General features: G+C 49.6%; 2 protein-coding genes across 2 annotated transcripts in view; one reads left to right on the top strand and one right to left on the bottom strand.

Annotated features, from left to right (window-relative positions):
• The window catches only part of CSMD2 (CUB and Sushi multiple domains 2), a 682283-nt gene that overhangs the window by 300860 nt on the left and 355140 nt on the right, over positions 1 to 26283 (top strand). The window lies entirely within an intron of this gene.
• Positions 17600 to 18184, bottom strand: HMGB4 (high mobility group box 4). Its single transcript, XM_069569777.1, has one exon. It carries the CDS (start codon positions 18182 to 18184, stop codon positions 17600 to 17602), a length of 585 nt encoding a protein of 194 aa, XP_069425878.1.

Below are 26283 nucleotides of genomic sequence, written 5' to 3'. Positions count from 1 at the left end.
GTTACATGTTAGTGTTATGTATACTAAACTATGCTAAGTTCTTTCTATCCATTATTTCATTTATGCTCTCATTTCCTCTGTACCAGTCGTGTGGAACAGGTTTTAACATCCACTTTACACAGGTGAGGAAAATGAGGCTCAGAAGAATGGAATCTGGTAACTTGCCCAAGTTGGTTAGTAATGTGAACAGAATTCAGGGCCAGCTCTTTTCACTTGAGAGCCAACATTCATAACTGTGATGATGCCGCTTGAAAACAGTTGGATTATCCATCTTAACAACCAAGTGTGAGTGTGCTTAGTCCGTCAGTCGTGTCTGACTCTTTGCGACCCCTTGGACTGGGGCCCGCCAGGCTCCTCTGTCCATGGGATTTTTCAGGCAAGAATAGTGGAGTGGGTTGCCGTTTCCTCCTCCAGAGTTGACAATCAAGGGAAAAAGACAAATTCAGCCCCCAGCTGGGCCTGAAGCTTTAGAAAGGCAAATTCTGAGAGAGTGCTGTGGCCGTGTGGAGCAGGTGCCTGTGTGACTCAGGTCAGGAGCACTTGTGGGTGAGTGGAGAGGGGAAGGATGAATCCCAGCCCTCAGGAGAATGGGGCCAAACCCTAGAAGTGCCAGATCTATAAGGGAGTAGGGGTGAGAAGCAGAGACTAGAGCAGACCAGTCGGGCAGATGGCCCACAAGTTGGTTGTACAAATATGAAGGCTGAAGGGCCCCGAGGGCTGAGTCCCACAGAGCCCGTGACATCTTGGGTTGGGGGTGGTGGGGTGGTATGCGGGAGGGCAGCAGGCTATTTCCAGAATCCACCTCACTTGAGGATGGCAGCTCAGGATGGATTTCTTCTAGAGACTCACTGGCACTGGGACGGGGCAGGTTGAAACTGACTCTGTGGCTGGGCAAATGCTGGTGTCACAGGGGCGCTGTTCCACATACTCAGAACCGCCAGCTGGGATAAATCTCAGGTTTGCTTGTCCATGTCCTTTGGAGTGGGGGTGAGTGATGGCATGGGGCTTCTGAATTAGTGACCACCCATTGTCTACCTTGGTAATAACTGTGCTTTTTATGTTTGTGTTTTGTTGTTTTTTAGTCCAAGTGCTTATGATTCAGTCCTATAGACTCCACATAAATATATATTCTCTTTGCTTTTCTCCCTCTGGGAAGACTACATAGGGCTGCAAAGCACAACAACATCCCCCTTGGCCCACAAAACTGCCCGATAAACAATGGGAGCTATTTGGACTCTCTTGATTGAAATGGAAAGGTCCTATCTCAGCAGTGTCTTTGGGGCTTGCTTTTCCCACTTGTGACAATGTTGGACTGTCCTGGGGGCCTCCCTAAGGTGCCCTTCCAGCCCTGACCTTGCGTGAATGTCTTTTAAACACAGAGTCTGGCCCGTCATCGGGCGGGAACACGAGTCAATGCCCCTCTCCACAGGCCTGTGCTCCTGGGGCCTCCACGTGTACTTCCTTCTGCCCCTGCCGCTGCTGTCAGATCAGCGAGGGGACCAGATGGCTGTGCTGTGTCATGACAACGGCTTCTTTGCAGGGACTTCTTGTATCCTTCTCTGTCAAGCTGTGGAGGTCAGGGTCAGCTGTGCCCCACACCCCAGCACTCCCGGGAGCCCCATGTTGGTTTCTGATAAGGATCAGCAGGAGTCTCTGGGATGGAGCCCAATCTGGCCCCCACCCCTCTGTGTTGTCCCCACTAGGGAAGAAGTGTGGCTGTTCCATCTAATGTACCCACAGGACCTGGCCCCATGTCCCGCTGAAGCTGAAGGGAAGGCGTGAGCGTCAGAGAAGCAGGGCAGGAGTCTCGGTTTGTTGCCAGTGCCTCCCCTTCGTGCAGTAACAGCCTCATGGGGGCAGCTCCTGGCTTAGGAATCCAGAGGGCTTATTGAATAAACACACGGGACAGACAGTGCTGGAGAGCAGTCCTCTCGGGTCTCACGGCCTCCTCCCCTTCTCTCTGACTGTGAATCGGTGCACAGTCGCTGACGGCCACTCCACTCCCTGAGTCTGCCTGACCTTCTAGCTATAGGAACCAACTGACTGGCTCCCAGTTTCTATACCTCTTGTCTTGAATTAGCACTAACAATGTTTTCAGAAATTCATCTGTGTACACACACATAAATGAATTATATATAATTCAAATTTATGTAACTTCCAGAATTACAGGTAGAAATTCTTTGGAATTAAGTTGTGTTTGTATTCCCAGTCGCTCAGTCCTGTCCAGCTCTTTTCAACCCTTTGAACTATAACCCAGCAGACTCCTCTGTCCATGGGATTTTTCAGGCAAGAATACTGAGGTGGGTTGTCATTTCCCCCTCCAGGGGATCTTCCCAACCCAGGGATTAATCCCCCATCTCCTGCATCTCCTGTATGGCAGGTGAATTCTTTTCCCCAATGCCACGAAAAGAAAAAGGGAATCTGGTTGGCTCAGCTCCTCAGTCGACGTTAGCTCTTTGTCCAGTCAACTGCTACCAAGGAAAGAAGTGCTCAACTGGAACAACATAACTGCAAGAAGGAGCCCACCCCTCCCAAGGCGGGCAGGGGAGGGGGCAGGCGGGCAGGGGAGGGGGCGCAGGCTGAGCATGCAGCCCAAGGCCTGTCTTCTCCGTGGGGCTCACCTTTCCATCTTCTCTTCCTTCTCCTTCAAGGAGTAATGGAGGAAACTACTTTTCTTGCGTCCCTCCTTGAGCAAAGTAAAATGAGACCAACTGAGGGCTTGGCACTCTGTGAAGAGAACTTGAGAGCAATTTCAGGGTGTCTTCACCACTACAGTGTTGTCTGTCTGGCTCTCACAGTCGACAAAAGGAAGCTCTGTAAATACCAGAGATTACTGTGATTATTGTGAATCCTCTAAGCAGCTAAATTTCCCCAATTCACACAGTTGTAATGCCTTGGGATTGAGAGATATAATTAAGAACAGATGAGCCTCAAGAAGGTTGATGACTGTGATCTGGGGTTGCATGAAATGGCAAAAGGAATGTTGATGGGAGTTCTAGGACTTCATCTCCCCCAAGTGGTGGCGGAACACTGCCTGGAGCGGGGTCAGTGGCAGGAAGGACCTTGGTTACTGGCATCCCTGGGTCGAGGAGTCCTCGCCCCCAGTCTCCTAGAACCAACACACAACCTCTACACCTACTCGAGCAGTTAGAGCTAACCAGCGCTGACTCAGCCCTGGTCCGTGATGCTGTAGCCGCTGAAGAGCTTCCTGCTGCTGTGGTATGGAAGGGCACCGCGTGGTCACTTCTGACCCTTTTCCTCTCTGGCAGCCTCTGCTGCCCTTCAGCCTTGGCACAGGAGGGCTTTGGCTGCAGCACTGAGTTGTTCCTCCCACCCCACCTCCAGCCCTTTCCGTTTTTACTCGTTTCTCTGCCTTCAGGACTTACTGAAAGGTTCAGAAATACCAACAAGGCAATACTATGTTTTATTTGATCTATCCGCTGCAGCGACCTGAATCTATATCATCTATCGTGCTGAGAGTGTTTTGACCTTCTAAAAGGAAACAAGTGCTCTCCAAACCAGAGCCAAGCAAGCAGCTTGGACCCTTCCACAAGCAAACGTCTAGGACCCGGGGAGTTCCAGAGCATGCAGTCACCATCGAGATGTGACCAGACCCGTTGAGGCTGCAGTCCCTGCAGCAGGAAAGGGGTGTGTGTTTTAGTTGCTTATCCCATGCCCTGTAGCCCGCCAGGCTCCTCTGTCCATGGGATTCTCCAGGCAAGAGCACTGGAGTGGGTTGCCATTCCCTTCTCCAGAGGATCTTCCTGACCCAAGAACTGAACCCAGGTCTCCTGCACTGCAGGCAATTCGTTGCCTTCTGAGCCACAAGGGAAGCCCTAGGAAATGGGAGGAGCAGTGATCTAGCAGCCACGAGGAGGCAGAAAGGTGAAGGTGCTGGAGCCAGGTTGCCTGAGTTCTGTTCCTGGACGGCTGTGTGACCTCAGAGAAGCTGCTTAACCTCTCTGTGCCTCCATCGTCTCTCCTGCAGACCAGGGACTCTAATAATAGAATCTGCCTCGAGGGGTTGCTCTATGAGATGAGTCAGTACAGGTGAGATACTCAGAACAGTGGCTGGCACACAGGAAGTGCTCAGAGGGGACTCTCCTGTTCCTGGAAGTTGCGTAGGTGCCTTATATGAGTCTGTTCATTTTTTTCTCACAATAATTGTGGGAAACAGATTTCTATATCCCCATTATGCAGAAGAAGAAATTGAATCTATGATGTTCAGTAAATTGCCCAAGGCCAAGTAGCTAGTAAGTGGCCGAGACAGATTTCTCAAGTGGAGAGCTCTCGCTCCAAATCCTGTGTTCTCTCTGATTCACCGTCATTCGTGGTCAGCCTGGCTTCCATAATCTTACCCGTTGCACCCTTGTCCTCCGAATCTCTCGGCATCTACTCCGGTTCCAGTGATGGTAGACTCACAGCTCCACTTCTCAGCTCTGGCAGCTCTGAGTTGGCATTTCTCTGTTTCTGAAAGCTGCCACAAGAGCAGCCCCCTGAGAGCCAGAGACGGACTGAGTGGTGGGAGCTGGCCTGGCCCCCCAGCACCTAGACTTTGGCGTCCTCTTGTTAGAGCTCCGTGACCGCAGTGCAGCAAGACAAAACAAGGCCACTTCATAATCACGTCTGAACTCAGACTCAAATGAGGATATCACCAAAAGACCATGACCCCACCTCCCCCTCCCTTTGCATCTTGGCTAACACGAGTGACAGCTGCTTCTTTTGTAAAAAATATTCTATTTATTTATTTGGCTGCGTCTGGTGTTCTTAGCATCATGTGGGATCTTTTGTTGCAGTGTGAGGTCTCTCTAGTTGTGGCCCATGGGCTCAGTAGTTCTGGTGTAAGGGCCCAGTTCCCCTGTAGTACACAGGAATTCAGTTCCCTGACAGGGATGGATACTGCATTTCCTGCCTTACAAGGCGGATTCTTAACCACTGGACCACCAGGGAACTCTCAACAGCTGCTTACTTACCAGTTACAACGTTAGTCTTGCTTCATTCCTCCCACCAGTACCCATTCACAGAAGTATATTCACTTCCTCATAGCAACCAGTCCACTGCTTGGAACCCTCCCCCACATCGCCTAACAGAAAGCCTAACTCCTACAGTGAGTTCTTTACAACCCCAGGCTCCTCTGTCGGTGGGATTCTCCAGGCAAAAATACTGGAGTGGGTTGCCATGCCCTCCTCCAGGGAATCTTCCCGATGCAGGGATCGAACCCGGGTCTCTTGCATTGCAAGCAGATTCTTTACCATCTGAGCCACCAGAAAAGCCCTCCACTTACTGAGATGCCTGACCGTTCCCCGGGCTGTGCATTCTCCCTCATGGCCCAGAGCCAATAATCCCAACTTCACTCAACTGCGGGTGGACTCCTGGTGCTCTCAGCTGTGCTTTGTGGCCGGGGGCAGTGGAGGGGTGAGGACTCGACGCTGCCTCCTGATGGTGCCTGCAGAGCGCTGAGACCATAGTGTGCTGTGCTGTGCTTAGTCGCTCGGTCGTGTCCGACTCTTTGTGACCCCGTGGACTGTAGCCCACCAGGCTCCTCTGTCCATGGGGATTCTCCAGGCAAGAATACTGTAGTGGGTTGCCATGCCCTCCTCCATATTAGCATTATATTTATGGCCACAAATATATGTGGCCCCTATAGTATATGCACTAGACCACAGTCTATATGCTAGTTGTTAGCATTATATTTATGAGCATAAATGCCCTCCTCTGGACAGAACTGGTGTGCGCCCGTACATCCCATCGACCAGCCCTGTCTTCATGGAAATCGGCAGACAGCCCCTTTGCATCTTCTCACAGACCCCAGTCCTGTGAAAACTTTTATCACCTGTAACATCTGGGTGGAGGACCTCCTCTCAGGGTATTTAGACAGCCTAGGAGGGATGGCGAGGGGCCAGGTTGGCAGTGGAGTCACCATCAGTCAGCAGCAGCCCCTTTCTGCTTCCTGGCCAGGCAGACGCCATGCAAATGGAAGCTCCCTCACCCACTCACCAGAGCTGTGTGGGCCAGAGGAGCCAGGCTGGATCCTTCAGTACAAATGTACTCACAGCTGCATCCGCCAGGGGCAGCCCCAGGGACCACAGGGTTCTTTCATGCCCACTGCCGCTAATTGCAGATAACGCATTAAAAATACAGAGCCGCATCTGTTCATTTCAACACGAGTATCGAGGAATTTACGTGGTTCATAATGACAGGGTGTGAGGGGAGGAACATGCTCATTCTGCCTGCGGGCCAGAGGCGCAGCTGTGAGCAGAGAGCTGGAAGGTGTGATTTCTGGTGCCCAACAAATTCTCTGGGTGAGAGCCAAGCCCTTCAGAGGAGGTGCCGAGGGAAAGATACTGGTGTTTCTCTGGAAATGCCAAATTATGTAAGCAGTCAAGCAGAGGGTGTTGTCTCAGGAGGCCTCCTGGCCCAAGTCTGCTGTGTGTCCAGCTCCAAAAAGAGGAGGTGACTGACAGCAGGCCCGGGAAGGAGGAACCTTTCAGGATTCCATTGCTTGTTTTCCAGCACTGAGCACCTCGCCTAGAGCCTCAGTTCCTCATCTGCAAAATGGGGATGTTTCTGCCTGATTGAGTTTATTATTAAGTAAGATTGTTACATATAAGGGTTTTCTAGGTGGCTCAGTGGGTAAAGAATTTGCCTACAGTGCAGGAGACACAGGAGACCTGGGTTCAATCCCAGGGTCGGAAAGATCCCCTGGAGAAGGGAACCCACCCCAGTATTCTTGCCTGGAGAATCCCTTGGACAGAGGAACCTGCCGGGCTACAGTCCATGGGGTCACAATGAGTTGGACACAACTGAAGCGACTGAGCACACACTCACACATTACATGCAAATGACCTCAAACACTACCAGGCATGGTACATACAGGTGCATAAATCACAGTTTTATATTATTATTTTACTGCATGTGACGCACTGTGAGATTTTTAAGGGCACTAGGCTGAATAATGGAGAAGGCAATGGCACCCCCACTCCAGTACTCTTGCCTAGAAAATCCCATGGATGGAGGAGCCTGGTGGGCTGCAGTCCATGAGGTCGCTGAGGGTCAGACACGACTGAGTGACTTCACTTTCACTTTTCACTTTCCTGCATTGGAGAAGGAAATGGCAACCCACTCCAGTGTTCTTGCCTGGAGAATCCCAGGGACGGGGAAGCCTGGTGGGCTGCCATCTGTGGGGTCACACCGAGTTGGACATGACTGAAGCAACTCAGTAGCAGGCTGAATAAGGCAAGGCCCCCACTCTCCTGCACAAGTTGAGGCAAACACTAGATGTGATATGAACGAGATGAGGATGTGATATGGGAGCACCGAGTAGGGTGAAAGGGTCCAAGAGGGCTTCCTGGAGGAAGGGGCATTTGAGCTGAGTCTTGTCTGACAAGTGGAAATTTACCAGACCTCGAAGGTAGGAAGGAGGAGTTCAGCCTGGAGCAGCATGTGCAAAGGTCCTGAGGAGAGTGTGAGAGTGTTTCTGGAGGAAGTGTTGTAGCACAGGACCTTGGGGTGGGGGCACTAAGTATCTATTTCCTGTGTAACGAATTACCCCAAAGCTTACCGCTTGAAGCCGTGTTTCTTATCTCCCCTTGTCTGTGTGGTAGGAGCCTGGGTGTGGTTCAGCCAGATTCTCACAACAGTGAGCCTTCCCGGGTGCTGATCATCTCAAAGCTGTGCTGGGGGAAAAGGTTTGCTCCAAGCTTATTGTCGGGGTGGTTTGAAGGACTTTGATGTCCCCAGTGCTGTTGACCAGAGAGTGCCTCAGTTCCTTTCCACAGAGCAGCTTTCAACACAGCTTTTGCCTTCATCAGAGGGAGTCCAAGACAGAGAAAGACAGAAATCGTGATCGTTTATAACCTAATCTCAGAATCAGCTGCCCATCACTTTTGCTGTATTCTACTTATGAGAAGCACTGAGCTCCTCCTTTGGAAAAAACTGGTGTGTACCTGTACCTCCAATTGACCAGCCCTGTCTTCTCTGAAATCTACATAGACATAAGGGGAGAGGGTTATACAAGGGTGTGAAAGCCAGGAGACAAAAATCGTTTAGTCACTTCTAAAGAACTGGACATGGAACAACAGACTAGTTCCAAATAGGAAAAGGAGTACGTCAAGGCTGTATATTATCACACTGCTTATTTAACTTATATGCAGAGTACATGAGAAACTCTGGGCTGGAAGAAGCACAAGCTGGAATCAAGATTGCCGGGAGAAATATCAGTAACCTCAGATATGCAGATGATACCACCCTTATGGCAGAAAGTGAAGAGGAACTAGAAAGCCTCTTGATGAAAGTGAAAGAGGAGAGTGAAAAAGCTGGCTTAAAGCTCAACCTTCAGAAAACAAAGATCATGGCCTCTGCTCCCATCGCTTCATGGGAAATGCATGGGGGAACAGTGGAAACACTGTCAGATTTTATCTTTTTGGGCTCCAAAATCACTGCAGATAGTGATTGCAGCCATGAAATTAAAAGACACTTACTCCTTGGAAGGAAAGTTATGATCAACCTAGATAGCATATTCAAAAGCAGAGACATTACTTTGCCAACAAAGGTCCGTGTAGTTAAGTCTATTGATTTTCTAGTAGCCATGTATGGATGTGAGAGTTGGACTGTGAAGAAAGCTGAGCGCCGAAGAATTGATGCTTTTGAGCTGTGGTGTTGGAGAAGACTCTTGAGAGTCCCTTGGACTGCGAAGAGATCCAACCAGTCCATTCTGAAGGAGATCAGCCCTGGGATTTCGTTGGAAGGAATGAAACTCCAGTACTTTGGCCACCTGATGCGAAGAGTTGACTCATTGAAAAAGACTCTGATGCTGGGAGGGATTGGAGGCAGGAGGAGAAGGGGACGACAAAGGATGAGATGGGTGGATGGCGTCACAGACGCGATGGACATGAATTTGAGTGAACTCCAGGAGTTGGTGATGGACAGGGAGGCCTGGTGTGCTGCAGTTCATGGGGTCACAAAGAGTTGGACACGACTGAGTGACTGAACTGAACTGAAAGCTGCCTACCGCAAGCTGCCCCCATCCTGCAATGATTTAATGGCCTTTCCACATGCAACATACTGTTAATCCTTCCCAAGGCGCCCCAAAAGCCTCATCCCATGAAAGCATTGGCTCAATGTCCAGAATCGCACCATCTAAATCAAGTTCAGGTATGGATGGATGTGGTGTAGTTCCTTAAGTACAGGTCCTAGAATATTGTTAGTCTAGAGCTATAGCTTTGCAAAACCAGATGGACAAGTTCTCTGTCCCCACACACGGGACACACAGTGGTGGAACAAGCACAGGGCCATGGGTTTGGACATTCTTACTCACAAGAGGGGAAAGTGAGGCAGAGAAAAGTCCCTGGCCCATAACAATTCTGAAATCCACCAATGAACATATTGGAAGTTTCTTGATTAGTTTCAAAATCTGAGAGTATTCAGCTCTACCTTTGGTTTCTCCCTCTGAGTCGTCCTTCTGTTTTCTTCATGAAAGGAAATGTATGTTTGAAGCTTGCTTTTCTTCAGCCGGCTTCCTGCTGAGAATTTGGGGAGCCCAATGACCTCTTTTTATTTTGCACCCTCTCTGTCCTTTCTGTTCCGATCTGACAGTGATACTTCTGATGACAGTGTTCTCCAAAATTTCGTGGGTCTTCTGTAAATTTCTTTGAGATTCACTCTACTACAACAAAAACCACAACTGCAAATGTCTTTGAACTGAAATTCTCTACCTTGGGTGTCCATTTGATGGCCAAGGGACAACGCTAATACTCTCCCCAGAGGCCCTACTGTTTGATCTTGAGAATCTGTAAAGCCCACCCTGATCTCTTTAAAGGGCCTTTGTGAGGCTGAATAATACTATAATCCTTTGATCTTCCTGAGATCTTAGCCACAGGTTGCACAGTCACACCCTTGGCTTTATCTCCAGACCACCTTTTCTTGACAGTGCTCAAAGCCATCTCTTAATTTTAGCATCCTTTGCTGTCTTGGGAGGATGAGAGCTTTCCAAACTATCAAATCTGGCTCCTTCCCCACCACCTTTCCCTCATTTTATCTCTCTTCTCACATTGCTGTTGTTCAGTTGCTCAGTCGTGTCTGATTCTTTGCAACCCCATGGACTGCAGCACACCAGGCTTCTCTGTCCTTCACCGTCTCCTGGAGTTTGCTCAAACTCATGTCCGTTGATTTGGTGATTCCATCCAACCATCTCATCTTCTATCACCCCTTTTCCTCTTGCCCTCAATCTTTCCCAGCATCAGGGTCTTTTTCAATGAGTCGGCTCTTCGCATCGGGTGGCCGAAGTATTAGATCTTCAGCATCAGTCCTTCCAATGAGTGTTCAGGGTTGATTCCCTTTAGGATTGACTGATTTGATCTCCTTTCTGTCCAAGCATCTTCTCCAGAACCACAGTTTGAAAATTAATTCTTTAGTGCTCAGCTTTCTTTATGGTCCAACTCTCACATCCATACACAACTACTGGAAAAGCCATAACTTTGACTAGACAGACCTTTGTTGGCAAAGTGATGTCTCTGCTTTTTGATATGCTGTCTAGGTTTGTCATAGCTTTTCTTCCAAGGAACAAAGATTTTTTTAATTTCATGACTGCGGTAACCATCCACAGTGATTTTGGAGCCCAAGAAAATAAAATCTGCCACTGTTTCCATAACCAGCAAGAAGAAACCAGGTAGTACCTTCACCCCTTTGCTTAGCTATCTCTTTAAGCCAGATCACAAAGTTGATGAGGCCCATGCCCTTCCATATCCCTGCAGATGACATTGTTGCCAAGGTTTCCTTCACTGCATAACAAGGGTCCCCTTTCTCCAGCTTCCAGTAAGATGTTCCTCACTTCCTTTGACCCTTTCCCAGCAGCATCCTCAAAGTTCTGGTTTCTCTAATAAGCTCTTCAGAATACTCCCAGCCTCTGCCCACCATCTGGTTCCAAAGCCATCTCACTTTCTGAGATATTTTTCATGACACTGCTTCTCTCTTGACACTAAAATCTGTGTTCATTATCTATTTCAGTTTGTAATAATTTACTCCAAACCTTAGTGCCATAAAACAACATGCATTATCTCAATTTCTATGGGTCAGGACCCTGGTACAGCTTAGCTGGGCCAATCACAAAGTTGCAATAAAGGTATCTATGGCAGCTGGGGAGTGATCCACTTCCAAGCTTACTCAGTTACTGGCAGGATTCAGGTCCTTGCAGGTTGTCTGATTGAGGGCTTCAGTTCCTTGCTGGGCGCTGGCCAGAAGCCTCCCTGAATTCCTTGCCATGTGGACCTCTCTACAGGGTGGCTTTCAACATGTCAGTTGCTTCAAGTAAGCGAGAAAGAGAGAGAGAGGAGAGACCAGGAGAGTCTTTTATAGTCTAGTCCCTTCTGAAGAAGTGACATCCTATCACTTTTTCCCTGTTCTGTTCATTAGAAGGGACTCACTCAGTCCAGCCCACACTCAAAGGGAGGAATCACACAAGGGTGTGAACGCGAAGAGGCAGGGCTCACCGGGAACCACTTCAGGAGCTGAATGTGGGCGAAAGTGCACTAGCAAGGTGGCAGTGGCTGGATTATGCCACGCCAGCCTCCCGTCGGGACGCCCAGCCGCCGAAACCACCCCCCCACCGCCCGCCGTCCAGCCACCTCTCAGCCAGTGGGGCAGTGCAGGAACTGGAGAGGGCAGCAGAGGAGCGGGGCTGGTACAAGGCAACCCTTATGAGCAGATGGCCGCCTGAGAGTGCTCACTGCATCGCTGCTGATCCACCCGAGGCCAAGGCCAGTTTGCAGGATCACATGACCCCCTTCTGGCCTTTAGCCGAGCTCTTTCTCTTGCCTGAGCAGCTCTTCTGTGTTTTGTTCTCTCCTTCTTTAAGCCATTCATTAGAGACCAGGGCAGGCAACCCCATCCACTGGGCACTTGTCACATACCAGGCTTCATTTACAGCGGTGTCCCAGACATTTCATTTATTCTCCAGGTATCGTTTGTGGGTTTGTGACTAGAGGTGCAGGTGGTGTTTGTGGGTTTGTGATTGTTTTGGGGTTTGTGACTAGCGGTGCAGGTGTGGTCTGTGGGTTTCTGATTGTGGGTTTGTGACTAGAGGTGCAGGTGGTGTTTGTGGGTTTGTGACTAGAGGTGCAGGTGTTGTTTGTGGGTTTCTGATTGTTTGTGGGTTTGTGACTAGAGGTGCAGCACAGGACAGAAGGGTGCCAGTGCTTTGTGACTTCACTCTGTGACCTCACCCTGGCCACAGACTTGATCCTCAGTCCCATAGGCCCAGAAACTGGACCTTTTGGTCCCCAAGCAGCTGATGCTTTAGTGAAGACTGAAGTTAATGCTAAGATCCCAATACTTCTGTGTGGCCCAGGTGCTAATTGATCATTGTTTGCAACTGGGATCAACTTCTCTGTTGTGGTTTGAGGGAAGCCCAATCTATATGTATGTATGTGTATATATGTGTGCATGCACGTGTAAGTCACTTTAGTCATGTCACTTTAGTCATGTCACTTTAGTCATGTCTGACTCTTTGCGACCCTATGGACTGTAGCCTGCCAGGCTCCTGTGCCCATGGAATTCTCTAGAAAAGCATACTGGAATGGATTGCCATGTCCTCCTCCAGGGGATCTTCCCGACCCAGGGATCAAATTCCTGTCTCCTGCAGCTTCTGCAGGGCAGGTGGATTCTTTACCGCTACACCACCAGAGAAGCCCATACATTTGTGTACACATCGACACCCATACATATTCTTTTGCCAAGTTCAGAATCAGTTGGCAGATGAAGAAGACAGACAGATGAGGATTAGCCTCTCACCTTTGTTACTGATGAACCCGTTGAAGAGGAGACCTGAGTAAACTTTGCAGCCAGGGTTGAAGGGGTGGGACAGGGAGGTAGGGGAGAAGAGAGGAGAGCAGGTCAGCCCTTCCTCTAAGACTCACTTGGCAGATCAGTGATGCCTCCTCATCAGCGTAAATGCCAGGGCTGCATGAGAGAAAAGAACTCCGTGATCCTGGGACCAGCAGCATCCTATTACCGGAAAACTTACAGAAATGCACATGTTAGGCCCCACTCCCAGAAAAATGGACTCAAACTTTAGGGGTGGGACCCAGCATCCTGTGTCTGAATGAGGTCTGGGGTGATTCTGATGAAGGCTCAAAGCTGAGAACCACTGGTCTAGTCGGAGCTGCACCACCTGAAAATCTGAGCCCTAGGAAGCAGTGTTCCCCTAGAATGTTTTGCCATCCTCGTCTGCCCTTCCTCCCATCTCTGAGAAAATGAATCATAGGAGAGAAGTTTCATAGCTTCCACATTTGGTTTTTAGCTGAGAACTCTCCCAGGAGGAGCAGGTGGAGGCTCCTGAAGGGAACAGCTACCCACTCCAGTGTTCTGGCCTGGAGAATTCCACGGACTGTGGAGTCCATGGGGTTGCAAAGAGCTGGACATGACTGAGTGACTTTCACTTCATGAAAGGGAGGGGTGCCATACATTTGGCATGTGCTGGCCTTGCCTCTTTCTCTTGCAGACCTTGGAGGGACCAGCATCCCCTTAGTGGGACTTGGTAAGCTCCAGAATGACTTAGCCAGAAGTGGAATGGAAGCAGGAAAGCCTCTTTGACTCCTCTTTGCACTGAGGTTTCACCATAGACTCCTTGCCAAGGCCTGTCCCTCTCCAACAGCATCTGCCCACTCACTCACCCCTCTGGTCATTCTAGCCTCCCTTCTGTCCAATATGCCAAGCCCATTCCTGCCTCAGGATCTTTGCACTTGCTGTCCTTCTACTTGAAGAGCTCTTCCCTAAGACCCTGACAAGCCTGGCTCCTTCTTGTCCTTTATTTTTTAAATTTTTAATTAGAAGATAATTGCTTTGCATTGTTTTATTGGTTTCTGCTGGGCAGCAACACGAATCGGCCATAAGTGTGTGTATGTGTGTGTGTGTGTGTAGATATATATATATATATCTCCTCTCTCAAACACAGATGTCATCTTCTCTGAACACCCATTTAAAGTGGCCGCAACCCCACTTGTCATGATTTATCTCATTACCCTAGGTTATTTTCTTCAGAGCATTTGACACTCTCAAAAAAAATGACCTGGTGTGTTTATTTGTTGACTTGTTTACATATTTATGAGAGATCAGGGATGCTGCTGCTTCTAGCACTAGAATAGCTCCTGGTATGTCGCTGGCATAAGATTTATGTGAATATTTGCTGAATAAATGAACGAAAATGCTCTGGGAGAGAAGGTTCAGAGTGGAGTGATTCAGGCATCTAGACAGCCATGGGCCCAAAGATTTGGTCTCCTTCTTCCTGAGGGCAGAGGGCAGGGGCACATGAGTCCAGCCTTGAGGGTCTGAGGGGAATGCGAGCACCACACCAGGCTTTCCGTCTGCTTTTCCTCTCCCCCATAATCTTAGGCCCAGGCTCCCCCTACTTCTCCCCCTCTACCCTCCCTGCCTACACTGTCATTCCATTCCAGTCATTAGAAGCCAGCAGATTCACACCCTCCTGCCGGCTTTTTCATAAAGGAATGTTAATAGAGTTAGTTTTCAGCAGGAGTACTGCAAGCCGTTGTCAAAGCTCTGACTTGGCCACCCTCATTCACATAATTAATCACACAGGAAAGCAGAACAGGGTGGCATGAGGGCTGGGGCCCAGCTCTGCGGGGGCTTTCCTCCCAGAGAAGACCGTGGTGGGCCGCACAGCCACTGCCCACCAAGAGCCCACAAACCAGGCTGGAAACGAGACAGCCTAACTGGAACCACAGCAGAGTGGTACAGGTCAGGATCTAATTAGCCCTGGGGGGCCCTCCTCCCCGTTCAAGAGTTTGGAAACAAAGGAAAAGAAATTAAACAAGTAGGGTGGAGGCTGGAAGGAGAAAGAAGGTTAAAGATGGCTCCTTTTAGAATGCAAGGAGGCTGTCATTTAATGAGTACTGTGTTGATTATCTGCTGCTGTATAGCCAATTACCGCAAACTTGTTGCCTTAAAACATCCTACATTCATTATGCCATCATTTCTGTGGGTCAGAATCTCCTAATAGCTTAGCTGGGTCCACTGCTTGACATCTCACAAGGCCAAGCAAGTTCTCGAGGTGTCAGCCAGGGCTGAGTTCTCCTCTGGAGGCTCACCTGGGGAAGGATACACTTACTCTGTTCATGAGGTTGCTGCACTAGTTTCTTGACTCTTGATTTTTCTGCTGGCTGCTGGTCTGTGGCACCTTCGGGTCCTAGAGATTCCTCACAGCCTGTTGCCACACGGGCTTTCCCAGCTTGGCCACTTGCTTCATCAAGCCAGCAAAGAAGATCTTTAGAGCAAATCAACCCGCAGGATAGAATTTTACATACCATGGCATAATCTCAGAAGTCACATCCCATGTTCTCTGCCCTGGTTCTGTTGGTTAAAGGCAAGTCGCAGGTTCTGCCCACATTTCATGGGAAGGGGTCACACCAGGGTATGAACCCCAGGAGAGGGGAATCATGGAATAGCCGCCACTCTAGAGGATCTGCCACAGAACCTATTGTGTGCTCAGGACCATGCCAAATGCTTTTACATGCATTACATCATTTAATCGCTAAAACCGCCTGCAAGGCAGGCATCATCCCCTTTGCGCAGATGAGAAATCTGAGACAGAAGGGGGAGAACTTACTGGCCCAAGGTCCTGCCAGTGATCGAAACCACTTGTGTCAGGACACTAAAGCTAGAGGCTAGAGAGTCAGCATCTTTACAATGAGGAGCAAGGGCCCGAGGCAGGGAGGGGAAGAGGCAAGCAAGAAGGTTCTTGCTATGAGGCTTAAGACCAGGAGAAACAATGGCTGTGGCTTTCAAGTTGAGAAAGAAGAAAACTGACAGTCTCAACTTTGCCAGTGAAGCAGAAAATGAGGGTGTCTCCTGAGACACTGGAGGTTGGGCTGGAGGGGGAGCAGAGCCAAGTTGGAACAGCAGCTTAGGGAATGGGAAGGGGGGATGGGAAAATTTGCCAGCCCGAGTATAAGTTTGCTGAGGAGGAGAAAGCTGCTTCCTCTGGGCAGACTTCAGCACTTGCCTTGGTAGTGGTCCTCAGTCCCGCCGCCCTTAGCTCTTTGTGCAGTCTCTTGCAGGCCTGGGGTTTATGCCTGTGTCCAGCCCTCCCGTGAAGGCAGGAACTCAACAGTAGAGTGCATTGGGCCACCTGGTCCCCAGCACAGGGTCTGGCCCAGGGGAGCCCTTCATAAATAATTCGGCCTGATTCCAGACCCTGAATTTCTAAGTCACTCCACCGTGTTACTTCTTACCCTCTAAAGGGTGAGAAATGACCCAGTTTGAAAAGACTATTCCAAAATATGTATTTTTACTTTTGTTCCATGAGTAAAAGTTTAAACAACAGCAGGTTACAAAGATACAAATCCCTCATGGAATAGGGGTTAGAGGTGGAATTAGGGAAGTCTGTTGCGTGCATGACCTGGCAACAAAAGCAGCAGTTTTGTGGTCTCTGCTATCAGAAGTCAAGGACCGTTTCAAAACAACCCATATCAACTTAGATTGGCAGGAAATTTTGCCCACAGTGTATTGCCGCCTGGAAAATACAGTTAGACACAGTGCAATCCCATTTGTATTCAAGGACCAGTCTTGACTCATATTAAGTGGCAGAAAACCTAACTCATACCATCTTAGATAAAAACTAAAACATATGGGCTTATCTTCACTCAAAGAGAAGCCAAAGGGACTAACATTTTGGCCTAAGAATGAGGCAAATGACTGCCTACAGCCCCCAGGACAGCATCCTCCCCTAGGACTCCTTATACAAGTCCTGAGATCCGCTCTGATTGGACCAACTTGGATCATGTGCCCACCAGTGAGCCAATCACTGTGTCCAGTCTTGATCAGGATGGAGGTGGTGTGCTGTGAGCAGGAGGAAAAGAAAAGGGTTCTGAGTGATCATAAAGGCAACAAGTGTCCACCCTGTGGGTTATGCTTGCGTCCACAGAAGATTCACCCAGTAGATGCCCATGAAAATGTCAAGGAAAGGGTTTTCTTCAGCTCATAGTACTCAGGCAGAGTCAGATAAGCTATTTTTGTAAAATCAACCTCAAGCTTCACCCTAGTGAACAGAATGGGGACCACCCCTGAGGTCTCATCCTGGCCCACAAATAGTATCTAAGACTTGCTGGAGGACCAGTTCTGGAATCCCTGCAGACACTGACTCCCCTAAGGCCCACCTAAACTCCAGTTTCCCATCCTCTGCTGGGGCCTGAATTGGAAACCTGGCCTGGACATCAGGCCCTTTTGCCCTCCTGGTGAGGAGGGCAGTAGGTCTGGAGATTGGGCACTGCACTCTGTGAGCAAGGTCCTCTACCCCGGAGAACCACTTGGGACCCAGATGCTCCTACCCCTAGGACTCCTAGCTTCTGTACACCTGGAGACCCCCAAACCCCACCCCACCTTTGCAAGCCAAGCGCAGCAAACACTGGCCACACACCTCTTCAGACACTGTAGCTGCTTCTCCCACAGCCATCCCCTCCCAGGGTCAGTTCCCAAACCCCAATCTCGACTGCACCTTGCCACTCACTCATTTCCCAAAGTGGCAGCCGTGGCCACTCTAACACCGAACACAAGACCAGAGACAGGCATACCACGGAATGGCCCTTTATTTCTAGTTGGATCCGTCGGTTGTGTCTGACTCAGCTTGCTCGAGCCCTCTGCACTGGTTCGTAGCCGACTCTTGCAAGCGCGTCTTCCGGGGCTTGAATTGATTACGGTAGACGCTGAGTTCCTCTCGGTACTTAGCTCTCAGGAGAGCTGCCCTTTGTTCGTAGGGCTGCTTGTCTACATCCGTCTTTGCAGACCACATCTTCCCCGAGGCCTTGGCCACCTGTACCACTGACCAGCTTGGGTTCTCACTCTTGAGCTGGGCGTAATGGTCTTGGCAGAAGAGTAGGAAGGACGATGGAGGCCGTCTGGGTGCGTGGGGGTCCCGCTTTCTCCTTTTCTTCCTCCTGCCTAGGTAATTCATCATCTCTTCTTGGTATCGGGCTTTGTCGAGCTTGGCCAGGGCTTCATATTTGGCCTTTTCATGCTTTGAGATGGATCTCCATTTTTCCGAACACTTTCTAGAAAACTCTTTAAAGCCAAGGTAGGTATTGGGCTGCTGCTCCTTGAACTTGTTTCTGTAATTCAGCAAAAAGTGGATGTAAGAAGAGACATTTGCCTTAGGCTTTAGGTGATCTCTTTTTCCCATGTTCATAAATTCATTTTCTTTTCTGGACGCAGTAATTTAAACAGCAGAGACCTTTGTCCCCCACACTCCAGAAGTACTTAGTAGCTGCTCTGCTGGCGGTGAAATTTTCTGTCTGTCTGAGCTGTGGGCAGGGGTCAGCCTTTTCAGTGGTGGTGGCATTGTTGGGTCAGAGGGGACTGTGACATCACTCACAGGCCAGCCACTCCAGGCCAGTGCTGGTGGCATTTGCATACAGGTGCTCTTATTGGTTGGGTACTTGGAGGTCACATTCGCTTCCCATGGAAGATGATGGGTTATCCACGGAAGGCTCTAGAGCAACCGTGCCCCCTGCAGTCTTTCTCCCTGGCTTCCTGGGGGCAGCGTGCTGGGCTCAGGTGGGGAGCTCTCCATCCTTTGGATGCAGTAACGAACCACAGGGTCTGCCTTCCTCGCTGTACAGTTGTCAAGATGCCTCCTCAACCTTTCCAAAGACAGCCTGGAAATAATGAACATGAGGAGGTGGATGGCTCCAGAGCTGTCATGATAAAATGTGAAGTTTTTCCATTTGCCTTGAACAGGGGCAGCTCCTACCATACAAAGAGTTTAGTAGTAACTCTAAAAATAATCAGGTATGACAGCTGCGCCTCGGTTCCTGTCAGGGCAAAGTTACCTAAAATAAAACCCAAGCACTTGGCCTCTAAGTCTGAACTCTTCCTTTCTCTGAAATGAATTGGGTGGGGATGGGGTTGGGGATTGGGGAAGAAGGGAGGAGAGCCTTAAGGTTTTACTAATATTACACCAGAGCCCATGAAAATGAGATAGAAAATCCTTGGCCTAACAGGAGGCTCCCTGTTCTCATCCCAGGGGTCCCCGTTTCTTGGGGTTAGAGCACAAAGCTCTAGCAGCTACACTCAACCTAGTCAGCTTCTGGCGTTTTGGAAAAAAGCTGCAAATATTCCAGTCGTCTTCCAACTGGAGGGAAGAGAAAAGAAGAGTGCTGTTTCTTGACCTTTGGACACTGCAGGGTACTTCCTTGAATGGTCATGGAGTTGCTATGATTCGGGGGTTGTTGATAGAACCGAGTTTACGAGTTTACAGGGCTAGAACACTGAGCCTCATTAACATAAACATTAACGTATTTAAGGTGGAACAGCCACTAACAGGCTGGAGTCTGGATCTGAACCGATTAGCCCAGCTCAAGCCTGTGCTGCATGGCGCCTGCCCAGATACTGCAGCCTTGGCAGCCGGGGGTCTGGTGCCTGGCCTCAGCAGCTGAGCCTGACAAACTTGCCTCAGACTAGACCACCACATTTTTTTAAATTATTTTTATTTCTTTATTTGACTGTGTCGGTCTTAGTTGCAGCGCGTGGGCTCTTTCTAGTTGTGGTGTGTGAGCTCAGTTGCCCCACAACATGTGGGATCTTAGTCCCCCGGCCAGGGATTGAACCTGAGTCCCCTGCATTAGAAGGCAGATTCTTAACCACTGGACCATTAGGGAGGTCCCTAGAGCACATTTTGGATTTTTGCCAAGACTTTTCCCAGGACTCCATGACTGACTGCAAGTTCCATCTTATGTAAAATTGACTAGAGTCTTCAAGCCTAATTCCTAGCCCGAAATTGCAACACGGTATAGTTGGGCTACTTCAGCCAGTCCCTTCCCAAGCCTGTGACGTCTCATCTGTGGGATCAGCAATGTGGAGTCAATGTGTTCTACTGGCCAGGCAGCACCATCCCAGTGACTTGCTGTAATTTTGTGGCTGGAGTGGGAGGGCTGTAGGATGCCAGATGCCAGCCCCAGCAATCCAGGCCAGCAGTGGGGGCAGAGAGGTCTGGCCTGTGGGAACAGGTTACTCTGGGGACACTTCTTAGTCTAGGGAGCTTTTTTTCCACTCTGATTCTTTCTCCCAAGGCTAGAGGTTGGCTCATCTGTTTGCTGGACTTTAGTGGATGGGTTGTGAAGAGCTTGTCTAATGTGCATACATGTTCCTCAGGTTCAGCTCAGATGCACCAAAGACCCCAGCAGCTTATCTCTGTCTCCGTTCACAACCTTCCACCCATCACCATCAGGCTAAGATCTAGAAACATCAGCCCCATGATAACCGTCTGCCAGAGCCCAGCAGATCTAGGAAGAGAAGGGAGTGTGGCCTTTGGTGGTGGGGCCACACTCCTGACTTGGCTGGGTGAAGCGGGGGACTCCTTTGTCTGGTGGAGCCGCAGGAAGAGTAAATGCACCTGACTTTCTCAACTGATGCCGTGTGCACGGGTATCTGAGGTTTGTTCCTTTCCATCTTTCCTGCCTGCTGCGTGTCCTGGGAAGCTGACCCATATGGACCATATCAGTGGCTCCTGCGCCCTCCGGCTTCCATTTCAGTTTGGCCAATGGGACCCCGACAGGCGATCTCCGAGGGATCTGGCTCCCTCCCTGCAAGGTTGCCTGGAGCTGGCACCTCATCCCTGGGCTGCAAGTCTTGACTCCTCTTAAGCATCCTCTCTAAATGACCCTCTCCTTCCAGCTTCCCTGTCCTGCCCCCTCCAGCTGAGGGGGTAAGAGCTCCACCTTTACTAGCCTCTGAGGCCTCTGCTCTCCCCTGTGGCTTTCCAGCACCTTGCCCTTCCCTTGGTAAATAGCCGCTTTGTTAAACACTCCTCAAATTATCCTGATTTGAGTGGCCATCTGTTGCCTGCTGGGCCCCTGACCTGTATGCCATGCTTCTAACCTTCCACGTGGACAGCAAACAGCCGTGGAGGTGGAGAAATAAAGCAAGCGCAGGCATTCCTCCAAAGCAGAAGGGTGTGGAGCTCTGGAGGCCTGTGTGCTGGGCGGTACCACAGTGGAGAAGGGCCTGCAGGGGCTGCTGTGCCAGCCAGGAGCAGGCAGGACAAGGCCATGTGGCTTAGGAAGAAGTATCTAATGTCCTTTGTATTATGAGATGACCTCCAGACAGGGGCGCTGCTCTGGAGGCCACGTGCAGGCTTTATGGGCCACACATTTTCTGTTGCAAGTCAGTTTTCAACTCTGCCGTCATAGCTCAAAAGGAGCCAGAGACCACACCCAAACGAATGAGTGGCTGTGCCCACATAAAACATCACAAACACAGGCGGTGTGGGCTGAGGGTCATCAGCCTGACCACTCCAGTCTAGAGATGTGAGTGCAGTATTTGCAGACTTTTGGATTGCAGTCTACAATAGGAAATGTATTCTATAAGTAAGTAAGCGTTAGTTGCTCAGTCGTATGCGACTCTTTGCAACCCCATGAACTGCAGCCCACCAGGCTCCTCTGTCCATGAGATTTTCCAGGCATGAATACTGGAGTGGGTTGCCATTTCCTTCTCCAGGGGATCTTCCCGACCCAGGGATCGAACCTGGGCCTCCTGCACTACAGGCAGGTTCTTTACTGACTGAGCTACAAGGGAATCCCGATGTATTCTATACCATGACCCATTCATGCACACACATACAATGCCGCTAGTGGGTGCTTCTGTTCTAAGCACATCACCTACATCGTCTCGTTTCATCCTTGTGACCACCCTGCGTGGGAGGTGGGGGTAGGGGTGCTATTTTTTCCCCCATTATAAAGTCTCTGAGCACATAAAGTTTTCAGGAAAAAAAAAAGTTTTATGAAAATAAACTAGTTACATGTGTGATGTACTCTTTTCTCTTCCATTCTATACTCTTGTAATCTCCCGTACTTTCTTTTCTTTTCTAAAATGCACCCCTGGGACTTCCCTGGCCGTCAAGTAGCTAAGACATTATGCCTTCCGATGCAGGGCAGACAGGTTTGATCCCTGGTTGGGAAATTCTTGCATGCTACGTGGCCTGGCCAAAAATAAATAAATAAAAATAAAATGCACCCCACAGTCTGATCTTGTGATTGGGTCACAATCCAGGGATAGATTTGAAAAACACTTGTGTAGGCAGGCTGGGATGGAGCCCCCACCTGAGGCTGTGAGAGCCTCTTCACTCAGCAGTGATAACATGAAGTGGAAAGAGCATGGCCTCTGGAGCCAGACAGACACCGAGCTCCAACGCGAGCTTTGCCACGTAGCAGCTGGGGGACTTTTGGCAAGTCTGGCTTGTTAGAGTCTTGGCTGGATGTGGAGTGAAATGATCAAGGTGAGGATTAACTGAGAGGATGGGTGTAGCGTGTCTGACACGGCCCCTCCCGTGCAGTGTGGGCAAGACTTGGGACTCGCTTCTAATCAGTAGTGTATGGACAGGGACAGGTGACATCTTTATAGTGGAGGAAGGGGGCAGATGCTCCAGTGACCAAGGATCCACCTGAAGGCTCTTGGTAATAGACCAACTGATTATTATACCCGCCTTCTACAATGTGATAAAAGCATCTCACCCAGTGGTATTCTTCCCCCAAATCCATAATCCTGGTGTAATCAGGAGGAAAATATCAAAACCCAAATTAAAGGTCTGTCTGCAAAATACTTGATCAGTACAAAAGTGTCAAAGTCTTGAGAAAACAAGGAAAGCTTGAGAAACTGACAGACTAGAGGAGATCCTGAGACAGGATGACTCTGTGCCCAAGAAATACTGGACTGGATCCTGGAGCAAAAGGAGGCCTTGGTGGGAAACCTGGGGGAGATGAGGATGAAGTCTTCCACTGAACCAATAGCGCTGCACCAATGTGGTTTTGCTACATGGCCCATGGTTTCATGTAAGATGCGAGTTTGGGGAGAAGCTGGGGGAGGGGTACACAGGACATTTCTGTACCGTCTTTGCTGTTCGGTTTCATCTCCCCAGCTGATAGGAATGTGTGCCCAGGGTTGAGGCACCCTGTTCTTTTTTTTTTTTTTTTTTACTTTATTTTACTTTACAATACTGTATTGGTTTTGCCATACATTGACATGACTCCACCATGGGTGTACATGCATTCCCAAACATGAACCCCCCTCCCACCTCCCTCCCCATAACATCTCTCTGGGTTATCACCGTGCACCAGCCCCAAGCATGCTGTATCCTGCGTCGGACATAGACTGGCGATTCGATTCTTACATGATAGTATACATGTTACAATGCCATTCTCCCAAATCATCCTACCCTCTCCCTCTCCCTCTGAGTCCAAAAGTCCATTATACACATCTGTGTCTTTTTTGCTGTCTTGCATACAGGGTCATCATTGCCATCTTTCTAAATTCCATATATATGTGTTAGTATACTGTATTGGTGTTTTTCTTTCTGGCTTACTTCACTCTGTATAATCGGCTCCAGTTTCATCCATCTCATCAGAACTGATTCAAATGTATTCTTTTTAAGGGCTGAGTAATACTCCATTGTGTATATGTACCACAGCTTTCTTATCCATTCATCTGCTGATGGACATCTAGGTTGTTTCCATGTCCTGGCTATTATAAACAGTGCTGCGATGAACATTGGGGCACATGTGTCTCTTTCGATTCTGGTTTCCTCGGTGGAGGCACCCTGTTCTTAATCCTTCTCCGGGAATCCTAGGAGCACCTTTCACCCTCACTTGCAGCAGTTGTATGCTCCTGGCAGATCTCATCACAGCGTTTCTCAAATTTGGGGGCAAGCCTCAGCTTTGGGGAACTTTAAAAAATCCCAGGTCGCAACAACAGCAACCCAAAAAAGTAGTTGGCAGAGGCACGTGGTAACTGCTGTGATGTGCTCTCCTGCCTCCCCTGCCGCGGTTCCTCCTGGGGGGTGAGGATCCATGCTGCTCTTGCCCTCTGAGCAAGGCACCTGTGGCACATGGAAAACTGGCTCCACAAAGAGGTCCATGTCCTAAGCCCCAAAGCCTGTGAATACATTACCTTACATGGCAAAGGGAACTTTGCAGATAGGATTATGTTAAGGGTTTGGGGATGGGAAGATTATCCTGGATTATCCGTGTGGGCCCGATGTAATCACATGGGTCCTTGTAAGAGGAAAGCAGGCGCTTCAGAGTTAGAGACCGAGATGCGATGACAGACGTAGAGGGTCAGAGAGAGTTGAAGAGGCGGCACCGGTGGCTTTGAAGGTACGGAAAGAGACTGCAGGAGGAGAAACGAAGGTGACTTACTAGAAGCTGGCAAAGGCAAGCCAACAGATTTCACCTCTAAAGCCTCCGGAGAGAGTGCAGCCCCACAGACACCTTGACCTTGGCACAGCGATGCCCACTTTGACTTCCAGAATCGTCAGAAAATAAATCTGTTGCTTCAAGCCACTGAATCTGCAGTGATCTGTGAAAGCTGCACTAGAAAATGAACACAGTTATCTTTCGCGCCCAGCTAGAGGTCCGTAACTATCCCGGTGCTATTCTAACCCCCGCTTGTGTTAATAAAGATGAGAAATTTATGCCACTGCTGGTTGGATTAGTTGAGGGAGCAGGGAGCGTGATCTACTCAATTTTACACACTTCTTCACTCACTGGCTGACTCATTAAGTCACTAATTCACTCATTGGCTTACCAGTTAATTCACACTTACAGTCTTTCAGTTCATTCACTCACCACTCATGTGCACACACGTGCACGCACACACAACACACACACACACACACACACACACACACACCCTCAATCAGTGGCTGTGAGTTGCTGGAGCAGTGTGACTGCTGCTTTCATGGCGATTAATGAGCAATGTTTGAGGGACGGATATGTTTCAGGAAGGAAGGTGGTGGTAGAGAGAAGCATCTGCCACTTCCTGGAAGCCAGATGGCGAAGGAGGCAGGGTCGTAGGTAGATCTAGGCTCTTTGGTGCTGACCTCATGCCAAGCAATGTTACTCAATCATATGTGACTGTGATAGTTCAATAAAAATGATGATAATGCTTTAGGTAGATCACCTCCAAAAGCCCAGAGAGAAAATTATGCCCATGCATACTTCATAATGTTGGTTTCTTAGGTTGATACATGGATCATAGTTATGTAAGATGCTCATATTAGGGGGAGCTGGGGGAGGGGTGTCCAGGAAATTTCTGTACTGTCTTGGCAACTATTCATATTTCACAGCAATGAGAGGAAGAGTCAGTTCTCACACTCAAGTTTGTTTGAAGTCTGTGTGTTTAGCCTCTGCTGGTGGTCTAGGAACTTCCTTGAGGCCAGGGAGAAGGCGGAGCTGGGAAGGAATAAGGCCAAGTATTACAGGAGGGGAGCAGGTGGAAAGAGAAGGTGTCAACATCTCAGCACTTACGGAGCTCAGGGAGACTTTTCCCATCAGGTGGATCCTTATTGCAGACACATCTGGTGAGGTTATCTCCAGGTCATAGGATGCCCTGAGTCCAGCAGGTGGACTGACATAGATGGCTGAACCCTACCAGCATCTGCATGTACACACAGAGCCTGGGTCCATTTCCCAGGGCCGAGGCTGGCCAAAGTACAGGGTCAGCATCCAGCCCAGTGGACTATGTGGACAGGAAATGGGACAGGTGATCAGGTGTAAGAATAGGGTCAGCGTGGTGGGGGCAGGCATCCCTGCTCACCTTTGGCTGGATGCAGCAAAGGGGGAGACGATGAGATCTAGAACAAGACCAACTTTGGGGAGTTAATCCCCCAGCCAGCTGTGGGTACCTCTCGCTGGCCTTGACAGAAGCCCTTCCTGACACCTGGAGTAAGAAGCCTGGCCCCTGTTTCCATCCAAGCCCCTGCCTCTTCCAGCCACAGTGCCTGGCTACCTTCTTTCAAGCACACTCCTTCTTTGGGAGAGTGGTCCCCAAAACCAGTCCTGGGGGTTCCAGCAGGAGCCCATGCCCCAGACCCCAGGAGTGGACACATTCCCCAGCTAGACTACTCAGAGGCTCCCAGTGAGCTTGTTCTAACTGGACCCAAGGGAAGAGATTATCTCTCTGGAGGTGAAGTCAGGAGGGTAAATCAGGGAGCTGGTAATTGTGGCCGTAGTGCCAGCCTCTAGTCTGCCGTCTGCAAGAGTGGAAGAAGCCAGCAGACAGAGTACAGCAGAGATGGGCCCAGGAAGAGGGGCCCATGGCATCTGAGTCGTTGGATCTGCCATCCCTGGAGCCAGCTACGGTGTGACGACAGCCCCCAGTAATTTCTTCTCTGCCCCAGTCTGATTTGGTCTGGACTTCGGCCGCTTGAAACCATGAATATAAGGCATCAGCTTAGGTGTGATGGGGGTGAGTGATATAACCCAGGAACCCTTCCCTCCCCCATTTCCA

The sequence above is a fragment of the Ovis canadensis genome, chromosome 1 (assembly GCF_042477335.2).
Source record: "Ovis canadensis isolate MfBH-ARS-UI-01 breed Bighorn chromosome 1, ARS-UI_OviCan_v2, whole genome shotgun sequence".
Lineage (NCBI taxonomy): Eukaryota > Metazoa > Chordata > Mammalia > Artiodactyla > Bovidae > Ovis > Ovis canadensis.
The sequence above is the reverse complement of the archived record's forward strand: the minus strand, read 5'-3'. Positions and strand labels throughout refer to the sequence as shown.

Excerpts from the sequence above, each read along its gene's own strand:
- HMGB4 (XM_069569777.1), bottom strand. The coding sequence starts at position 18,184 with ATGGGAAAAAGAGATCACCTAAAGCCTAAGGCAAATGTCTCTTCTTAC.